This window comes from Papilio xuthus, unplaced genomic scaffold (genome assembly GCF_000836235.2).
Source record: "Papilio xuthus unplaced genomic scaffold, Pxut_1.1 DF825928.1, whole genome shotgun sequence".
NCBI lineage: Eukaryota > Metazoa > Arthropoda > Insecta > Lepidoptera > Papilionidae > Papilio > Papilio xuthus.
In genome coordinates this window covers 2977940-2988880 of record NW_013532721.1, presented here as the reverse complement: position 1 = coordinate 2988880, position 10941 = coordinate 2977940, and the positions used below count along the sequence as shown (strand labels likewise).

At 32.4% G+C, this 10941-nt stretch overlaps 1 protein-coding gene across 1 annotated transcript; it reads left to right on the top strand.

Moving 5' to 3' along the window:
• The first annotated feature begins 1008 nt into the window (after positions 1 to 1008).
• Positions 1009 to 4617, top strand: LOC106125160 (dual specificity protein phosphatase 21). Its single transcript, XM_013322251.1, has 4 exons — positions 1009 to 1253; positions 2921 to 3149; positions 3586 to 3722; positions 3889 to 4617. The coding sequence occupies exons 1-4, from the start codon at positions 1156 to 1158 to the stop codon at positions 4076 to 4078; spliced, it is 654 nt and encodes a 217-aa protein (XP_013177705.1). The 5' UTR covers positions 1009 to 1155; the 3' UTR covers positions 4079 to 4617.
• Positions 4618 to 10941: the final 6324 nt, after the last annotated feature.

Genomic DNA, 10941 nt, shown 5'->3' with positions numbered 1-10941 from the left:
TGCGGCAATAACCATAACTCTGCGTGTTTATCAAACAATTTTGAATTGAGGCCGGGACCTTATTCGTGACTGACGAATGGGATACGACGCAAATTTTCTACTAAATTAACAGTCACTTTTAGCTGACAATCTGGACATATCGTATTTATAGGACATTCTTATTTCTTATTAACCAAGGAAGAAGTCCCAAACCATCACTATGAAATTTACTAATCATATTAAACTAGCTGTCGCTCGCAACTCCGTCCGCGTGGATATATAAAAAAAACTTAATATATAGATAAGTTAAATAAAAGGCAGCTCTTCGAGGCATAAATTCGAAAAAAACCATATCGGTTAAGCCGTTCTTGAGTTATAAATAGTGTAACTAACGCGATTTTGTTTTATATACTCGTATATAGATGTAAAGTAGCCGCTACAACAACCCTTTTTTATACTAATCAATAAATTGAAATTATTAAGTATCCTACGGATAGGTTTAAACATGAGTTTTTTTCTGAAAGTAAGTTTTGAAAATAACAAATATTAAATTAACATGTAAATATTACGGTTAATAATATCACAAGTATTATTCGAAACTTATTTCGTCGTAGCATATGACCCTCTACGCCGTAGATGCTATATTTCATAGGTACCACCTTTTTAATTTAAATTAAGATTTGTATAGATAATAAAAACGCACAAAACAATGTCGGGAAATTTTTATTCAATATGAATGTTTTTTATGAAAACTGAAATATATATTTGGTGAATCACATAATGTGAAATTTTATTTGAATAATAAAATTTTAAGCAAAGCAACGAAATGATAAAAATAATAGAAATAATAAACAGAGTCAAAAAATTTAAAAAGCAAATAATATTAATCGTCATATGTCACCAGTAACAATTAAAAACGACGATGAAACTGTAAACAAAATAACACTCTGTAGGTGTTACGAAAATAATCATGGAATGCCGGATATTACAGGCGCTTCGGACCGGGACCGCAGGTGGTGGATTCCAGACATCAGTATGAGTTGACACTCCGCGAGGGACGGACGTATCGAGAGAACGTTACTTATCTCGATCTAAAATTCGCGTGTTGCATGTTCAAAGTTAATGTTTGTGCAGTGAATTTTAGACGATTTTTTTACGTAAAATTATTCGTTTAAAATGAAGGTTTTAACAGTAGACGATAAAACTGTTGTCGAAGATAGAGAACCAACTGTCGAGATTGTTGATAATAAACTAACTAAGGAGGAATTAAATAGGTAAATTATATATATACATTATTTTTCTTAATGTCAATCAAAACTTATTAAATTACGAAATAGTTCAACTGACAGTATAGTTATATTTAAAAATAAAATTAAATATATTAAAATCTGGCAGATATGCGCAATTGCGCTTTTTATATTTACAAGGAAAATTGTTTCATTTACTTACTTTGTAAGAAATATATTAAAAATATTAAGTACATTAATGTAAATATTGTCCAGCAACAAACACGTATAATGCTATTAGGTTTTTTTTCGACCAATTTCTTTTAAGTATTAGCTAAGACAACTTCGAGATTTAATGTATATTGATTTTTTTAAGTCTTTGGATCTACTCGAATACAAAACGTAGTTACATTTATTTTACAGAAAAAAAAATTAATATTATTAATTTCAATGCCAAATACTTACATACTATCATTAACTGTACATTTGCCCGTAAAATGTTTATTTTGGTAACAAAGAATCATCTGGAGAAAGAACTGCCAAATTTGTCTGGATTGTTAAAACAAAACGTATGAGAGCAAGTTCGCTAGGTCAAACTCTGCTGGACGTCCGCCAGCGGTGACACAAGCGAGAAGAATGCGTTGTTTACGCGGCGTCGCATCGTTTCGTTCGCGCGCTTTTCACTTTTTGGGCGGGAAAACGATGGAATGCGCCACCGTGACGCCATGTTTGTTATGTCGTAGATGCACGTCAGAAGAGAATCATTAAGATTTATTATTCAATAATATTTTGTTTTTTTAAAATAGAAGTAGTTTTTATAAATGTTTTTAAATCGTAATAATTTAATCTACACAACATTTTTGTTCGCAAATGAATGTTATTAAACCCTCTTAGCTTTAATTTTTCTCTGACATAAATTGTATAGTTTGACCAGTGTTTTAGTAATGCATTTGGCCGTCTAGTTAATAACCGTATTCGTATAAACGGCAATTAAATAATTGTTTCTATTGTGTCATCATTCATTTCGTCATAAAAACCGGCGAAGTGCAAATCGGACTCGCGCATCTAATGTTCCGTACAATCCTGTAGGTTGCGTTGACTTAGAAGTTTTTTTCACAGCTGCAAGGGACAGTAGAGAGTATTTAATGTAAATTCCAGCTTGATGCCACTGACTGATATTTATGAGTTTCTTAACAGACAGACGGACGGACAAATTGATCCTATCTAGGTACGGAACCCTTAAAATGACCGACCTTGTAGCATTCTAGACTTGACATTGACGTGAATTAATAATACAGAACACAAATCATTCTATTTTAGTCATCGCACAAAGGAATCTTACACAGATGTTTTGCGATCATTTACTAAATGTTATTATGACTGCAGTTTTCATTTAAAATTATAATATGATTTAGTATTTACCATAAAATTAGTAGGATTTAATATTTTTGGCAACGTATCGTATCTTTTACCATGCCTACAATTTTATACACTGATTTGTTCAACATAAATCAGTTTTTAACATCGAATGCTGACTTTTAAATATCGAATTTAGTTTTTGAAATGCTTAACTTGAAGCGATCTCGTAATTTAGTGCACAAAATGCTGATTCAAAATAAAAACATCTTACATAAGAAATAACAGTATTTTGATACTTCAACTTAAAGATGCTTCTATAATTAAGGCAATTTTAACATCATTATTTTCTTCAACAGAGGATGTCCTCTAGGCGTGTCCCGGGTAACGGGTTCAGTGTACGTGTGCGGTGCGCATGCGCTGCCGGGCGCAGTGCGGGCGCTCCGCCCCGGGCTGGTGGTGAACGCGGCGCCCGAGCTGCCGCCACCGCCCGATGACTGCGCCCCGCGGTACTATGTACCATTGCTGGACACAGCCAACTCAGATATGCATCCATACATGGAGAGAGTCGCTGATCTTATCAACGATGTAAGCTTACATTTTTATATTTTAGATACATATATATAAACTCTGTAACTTACCTTACACATCGACCCTTTTCCTAATGACTCTTATCGGCTTGAAACCAACCCTAAGTTAGTGGTGACTAGGACATAGTCAACCATTCTGGCCCAGTGCGTTGGTTGACTTTACACATATCTTTGAATTTCTTCGCAGATATGTGCTCCGCGATGTTTTCCTTCACCTTAAGAACGTCGATTAAATATACATGTGTAAATAAAAAATCGAAAAACATATTAGTTTATAGCTGCAGATTACAAGTCAAGTGCTTAAATCCCTGAGCCACCGATGCTCCTTAACTACACCTCTGAATAACTTCACCTAACTAACCTCATTGTTCTTATTTCTTTAACTTAATTGTATCTTATTTGTATATTAAATGATAGTAATACTTTTGACACAGGTGGTATCGAGGGGCGAGGTGGTGCTAGTACATTGCGTGGCGGGCGTATCCCGCTCTGTCACACTATGTTTGGCGTACCTCGTCAAGTGGCAGCGGATGACGCTCAGAGACGCCTACCACCATCTCAAACTAAGACGGTATTTATTACTTCACTTTACATTTACTAATTAAAAAAAATAATCTCGGCAATAATTCTGAACCACTTGGACTAATAAAATTCTTTAATGTAGAAGTACCATTAGTAACGCTACAATCAAGGTAAGGTCTAGAAAGACCAAAGACTAAATTCACCATCTCTTACAGACCACAAATCCGACCGAACACGGGTTTCTTCAAGCAGCTGATTAAATTCGAGGAGCGACTGTTCAGTGAAGCTTCCGTTAAGATGGTCTACTGTGAAGCTATCGACAAGGAGATTCCCGACGTCTACGAGCCTGATTACAGCGGAATGACCTGGTTCAGGCAACGGTACGGACCTATTGAAAACAGTTGAGTCACATTAGTAATTAAGCTATAGTTAGTTCTATTAATATTGGCACAAATCTCTATGTATGCTTGTCAATATGCAGCAATTTTATCTATATATAATACAATTAAATGTTTTATCATGGGTTTTTAAGCGTCGAAAGACTGATATAAGGACATTGTTAACACTCTCATTAAAAAAACACTGATATAAGAGTACATTTTTATAAGTATATCAAATCTCATAATTACACAATACCACGGGCCAAATTGTGTTAACCGATCTCTAAGTGCGTTGACTCATTTTGATTTTTAGGTTAATTGCAAGCCGAAATGATATTTAATTTGACCTAATGAATGCTAAAAGTTCAAAGTAAGTTTCAAAATTACCAGTTAAATGTGAAAAATGTACGCTTTCACCTGTTGATTAATGAGTATTTAATATTTTATAATATGTTTTTGCGTTGATGCGAGAATAAAAGTTGAAGTTTTTAATGTCTGAAACATTATCTTGATAGTAAAATATAATTTGATTTTATGATGTAAAATGCTTTATAAATAGATTTTAATTGTATATTTTAATTGTTGATGTGATTATACCAAAACATATTAATTACATTTTAAAAATATATAATAAATATTAATTGTAGCCGCTAAATAGAACGAAATGGATGTATGAAAGATTATTGTATTTGTGTTCTGACATATACAGAGTTAAGTTAAAATGGCTCGCAGTTACTAAATTATGTTTTACTTGATATTTACCTTATAAATAAAATTACTTCTCTTCTAAAACATTAGCCATTTTAATTTGACTTGTTATTTCTTTACAAGACTGATGCATGAATGATTTAAGTTTTATTAAGTATATTATATTAAGTTATAATTTAATTTAAGTAATTCTAAGAGATATTATAGAAGCCGTTTAAAATTTACGATATCCTGTAACTTAAAAGTGCCTGCTAATTCTACAAAATATGTTCAAATTTAATAAAAATAAATGTCTATTATTGAGTTTTTAAAAATACTTTTATCGCTTAGAACATAAACAATAGCTTTATGTACGTAAGCTAAGTTATTTTATTGTAAATGCTAAGAATATATGAGTTATATAAAATTTAAAAAATTGCACAAATGTACATTTACGTACTATGTGATATAATGAACTGTAAGTTTTATTGTAAGTTTCTGTTAAGTTATTTAGTTGTATATAAATGGGACCAAAATAAATAAATAAAGTATAATCTTTGTTTCTTTGTGAATACCAAACACTAGTGCAAAGATGTTTCGACAATTTATATCATACTTAATTTATATTAGTATGATATAAAAGTTTAGACGGATGGATGTTTGTTACTGTGTACCTCCAAAATGACTAAACGGATCTCGATAAAATTTGGCATAGATATAGAACATACTTTGGAAAAAGACATAAGCTACTTACTAACTTCAAGTTTAGAAAAATGTTATCAACCGACATACATACTTTGATTTTAATTTTTAATGAGTAAGTCGTCTTTGTTTTATTTCTACTTAATAACAGATGAAAGTAACTCAAACATAATCAATGATTAAACGGTATTGTAAATTTCTTGCACCGTTTTGACCTCAATAAAGCTATAAATATGATTTACGTGTTACCTAATTGCTTTAGCTATGTAATGACTAATGCTGCAGGAGTTGTTGGCCCCGTGGCATTGAGCGGTGCTACAGAAATAGACCCCCCCTCTCCGCCCCCACCTGTGTAGACTGCGCCTTAGTGATAGCCGAAGCGGGGGCGGAAACTGCAATACGGTTTATTTTGAAAAGAGGCTTGGCATTAAACAGAAATTCAAAACTGATGAATCATTGTAACATTGTTTCGTATTGAACGTTGGTTGTATGACTCAAAATTTTAATGAGTTTATTTAGGGTTGGATTTGTAGACAGACCCTAACTTAGGGGAGTATAGTTAGCTGATGGTGATGAGTGTTGGCTCAATAGAAATGAGAGCAGGTATTCAAATTAGAAGTACTTTATGATAAACTAGATGTCGTACGGTACTCCCCCGCGCGAAATTAAAAAATAACTTAATCAGTAACCTACGTGTTCTTCCAAACTACAAGCTACATTCATGCCAAATTTCATCAAGACCCGTTGAGCCTTTCTGGAGATATCTTCAAACAAACATCCATCCATCTATCCATTTCATTTGCATTATCATTGGCATTTGCAATATTAGTAAGAAGTAAGATTCTCTGGTACATTCTATGTGTTTTTAAGTATACGTAGAATTACGTTTAGTTGTTGCTTTCGTCGCTGTAATATGTTTAACAATAAATAAACAAAAGTTACTCTTCATAGATATTCGATGCGTATTACATTGTAACGCAACGTTAGATGTGACAGCAACTGACAATGCGTCAGCGTCTCTTCCTGGATGTGGCGACTCAAAATAGTTTCAGCTCACATTAAATTTAACAAAGGAAACAACTAGCATATACTTACCTTAATATTAAATGAATGAAATTATATTAACAAAGGAAAATGACAGGAAAGTGAGTCGCAGTATTTTATGCGTCCTAGAGGGACTTATAATATATCTATATTGGTGAAACACGCAAATAGGAAAAACATCCGAAACCGACGCGCATATGTATATGCGTAGATGTATGAATGTTGAAGAGACGAGAGAAATATGGGAGGATCGCAGCAAATGTAGTCTATAGATTCTTTGTCTATTCATCCTCTCCCCGTCGATTATAATAAAAATATCTCAAGGTATTGTCTGTTTATGGTAAGAGCAGAGTGGTAGAATAAAGGTGATTGTGTTGTTCTACACGTGTTAATGTGATGCGTCACAGAAAGTTTACGATGGCGTATTAGACCAGTTGGATGAATTTTGTATCTTTCTTAAGAAATGATTAATATACTAGTGAAGACAAATTTTCAGGTTGCTTGTTTTTTAAATTAGCAGTACGGTCGCCTTCTCCTTCTCCCCTGACGTGGTGTTCATATCCGTTATATTTATTTGTTTTATTAAAATTTATTATTAATTAAAAAATTACTATGAAACTATATTACATTTTAAAATATTATTATGAACTATAAGATGGATAAGTAAAAAAATAAAAACAATCAAAATTAAAAAATAATATATTTAATTCAGTTTATCTAGGTTATACTTAAGTATGCATTTATTAAATAAAAATTGACATTTCTTTTTAATGAAGATGATACAAACAATTATTATAAATTAATCCATTAAGAACTATCCCGGTAAAAATAAATCAGAATAAAATATGGTTAATGACGCAACAATCTGACAATGTTAGCATACAAAATTAAAACAAGCACTGATTGTTCTCACCTGACGACTGAGGTAATGTTCTAAATTTAAACTAATTGGTTTCCTGCCAGGACTCAGCGTACACAAATATGACTGACACGCAAATACTAACTGAAAGCGAACAATGGATTACAACAAAACTTAATAATCAACCTTATTTCGAAGCCCATAGAGTTGGAAATTGCTTGACATTGTTTCCCAGTCAACCTGTCAAATGTTTTGCCAAAACACCTGATGATCAACGCGTGTTATTTGTTGGCAAAAACAACTGACAAGTTCAATGTTTTCGCTAATTACAAAGGCACCTACGCCTACTTTTAGAGCACTTTACTTTTTTAATTTTCATTGAAAATAAGTTGCGTAATTTCGACAGTATTTTCTTAAAATTTTCCTGGTCATTTAAAGCGACAAGTTTTCAAACGTACTTACTCATAATTTTATAACGAAACGAACGTAAAAATATATTTTTTTTATCTAAGTTACTAAATTCAGAAAGAAAACTACAGTATTGAATTTAAGTTATAACGCACTACATGAGGACAAAAAACCCAAAGCTATAAAAAAAAACTAAAAAGATCACAAATCCCCCAAAAGAGAGTGGAACTTGAATCGGTTTACCTACTGTGTTGTGCAACTGGAAATCATCAGATGCATTCTCTGTTACATCTCAAAAGGATTATTTATTTGAAGTAGCCAAGTCTGAAGTCAGTTCTAAACAAACATTTCACTTGAAAATGACAAGACGGACATATTTAACAAATAAATATATTCTTAAAATTTAATAACACTTATAAATATTTAAAAGAATTGATTTCCGGTACTCAGAATTAGAGTTTATTTTCTCTTAATTGTTTTCGCTAAATAATTTCATCGCCAATATCATCAACCTACCGTTATCCCGACGGAGGGTCGGCACATTATGTACAACTCCTTCATATATCTCTATCAGACGTCATATCTGAATCTACATCCTCCTTACGCATACCCTCTTTCACACACATGCATACTTTTTTTTAGTCTTTCTCTAACTTTGTAGCCATTAATTTAATAACAATCTCATCATCAACCTGCCCTTATCCCTATTGAGGGTCGGCACAGTATGTACCACTCCTTCATACATCACAATTTAATAACAATCTATTAGTTTAAGACTATAAAATAATATTGTCACTAGTAAATAACTATGTCCTCAATAAAATAATTTACTAAATCTGTGAATTTGTACTCATCTTTATAAGATCGATAGAGATATTTGTTTATCAATTAATCACGTCCTGTTGAACTAGTATTGAATTAGGTCGTATTTATAATAAAGAACGTAATATATATCGTTAAAACGAATCAATCATCAGAGAAAACGCGTATATAAATACAATTTGTGGAGCAATCACCATTCCATACAACATTCCATCTATTTATAAAGTTCAATCTCTTAGTTGAATCATTCTGAATGTCTGAGAGACAGTCTCGAATGTTTTCTACTTCCAATATGACTGAATATTATTTATATATAGTTTTATGCATTCCACAAATGTTGTTCAGTTATTTTGATCGTTTTAAAGTTTCGTGTTGACTTTTTGTAACATATTACTATACAGATACGTGTGTTTTCTGAATTTAGCAACTTCGTTCAGTGATTCTTCTTTTTATAACTTAGTAGCGGTCGACCGCGATTTCTTCCGCGCGCAATTAAAAAATAATTAATTAGCCTATGTATTTTTTCGGACTGTGTCCAAATTTACGCTAAATTACAGCAAGCTCCGTGCATCCGTCCCGGGGATACCTTCCTATAAACATCCATCCATCCATCTAAACATTCGCATTACACGATTCAAACTTTCATTTATCTCTGTTTATATACGGCCGGATTCCTATAATTTTTTATTGGTTTCTAAATAAACAAACCCCGTTTTTATTGTACTTTTTAGAATTTTAGTAATATTAATAATATAAAAACAAATTCAGAAACATTCCTGGCATATAACACATTACACAAACATGAAAACGAAGAAACATAAAATAACAAATTGTTGACGGACTGGAATGTTCATAATTCCACATCAGTAACGACCCCCTTAATTCGATGGTGTCCAGTGTGACGAACAACTAATTTAAAAAAATCTACTGAACTAGTTTAGAGCAAATTACGTAAATATGACTTAACTAAAAAAAAACAGTTTTTTTTGCTACAAAAAATTTCGTCGAATTAAGGGCTAATTATCACAGTAAACTAATTTTGTCTGAATAGCATACTAGCAGTAACTAACTGTTGGAAGTCATGATGAACTCTACAATAAAAATACAATGAATATCCATTGCTCCTTACTTTACGTACCACTGTAACTCCCTAATGCTCCAAGTGAAGCTTTTTCATACCACGGGAAGCACGGCGAAGATATATGGAAGAAAATAAAATTGTTGGTATACGAATTGAAGAAGAAATGTAGCAACAGGAAAAATAACGATATCATTTAAATTTTGATAAGAGTCTACAAAAAAAAGATGGAAATCTGATTATTCATCAATCTTTGAATTTTTGTAATTGATAAGTTATAGATCTATCTCTTAATTAATTGCATTTATTATATTATACATCCTTATTTCTATAATTACATATAGTGTTAATATGTTATTAAAAGGAGTCCCTTTAGGCAAGCTCCCGAAGATACTGGCAGCGTTCCCCCTCTGGACAGCTAAACTAATTCTTTGACCTATCTTAAGGATTGAATATTGATATCGGCGTTATGACTAATCAGAATCAAATACATATCATGTATATATTGAAAGGTATCTCTTTGAGCACGATCCAGGTATGTTGGCAAAACGCCGAGCGATGACAAAGCGAGTATATCACTAAGATAACAATATCTTTTTGAACATTTCTTTTAGCATTGAGGATTAATGATTATATCGTGATCTCAAAGTAAAATCATCGAGAGATTAGCCGCGTCCATGAATATTACCAGTCCCACTAGCCTTGAAGGACCTTTGGGCTCGGAACTAGTCAACGCCGACATTGGATAAATGTACGTAGGTGTTTAGTCGTTTATAACATTAACGGTATTGAAATAAAAAATATTTATTTGATACGTAGGAATGTGGAGGTGGAATATATTTATACTAACCACAAACACGATTTGTTTTCTGTTACAACTGTAGCCATTTTGTTTGTTTATACATACGCTTCCCATTCTTACATTCATAGGTCAATAACCGCAAGTTTGCTGACTTGGAAATTTTTTTTACAAACCAAAGATTGGCATTTCAATTAATTTAGTTCTATCAACCATTCAACAAAATAATACTCCGATCAATCTAAATAATCTACATATTTAATTGCAAACGATGTGATAATAGAAATCAAGACAACATTATCACTTCAACAATTTTGAGAACTATTGGTTGTTACTAGCTTCGTTTTAAGCCATCATCAATTCCCACGAGCATCCACTGCGCCAGAGAACTTGCAGCAAACCTTAAAAGCAAATATTAAAAAGTTAGTAGTGTTAATGTGTCACAAAAACAGTAATGAAAAGCCATCTATCAAGTTGTTCGGTTAAATG

What these genes read in the sequence shown, in the direction of transcription:
- LOC106125160 (XM_013322251.1), top strand. Translation starts at nt 1,156, where the DNA reads ATGAAGGTTTTAACAGTAGACGATAAAACTGTTGTCGAAGATAGAGAA. An exon ending in TCGCTGATCTTATCAACGAT is followed by an intron (nt 3,150 to 3,585) that starts GTAAGCTTACAT and finishes CTTTTGACACAG; the next exon opens with GTGGTATCGAGGGGCGAGGT. An exon ending in CACCATCTCAAACTAAGACG is followed by an intron (nt 3,723 to 3,888) that starts GTATTTATTACT and finishes CATCTCTTACAG; the next exon opens with ACCACAAATCCGACCGAACA.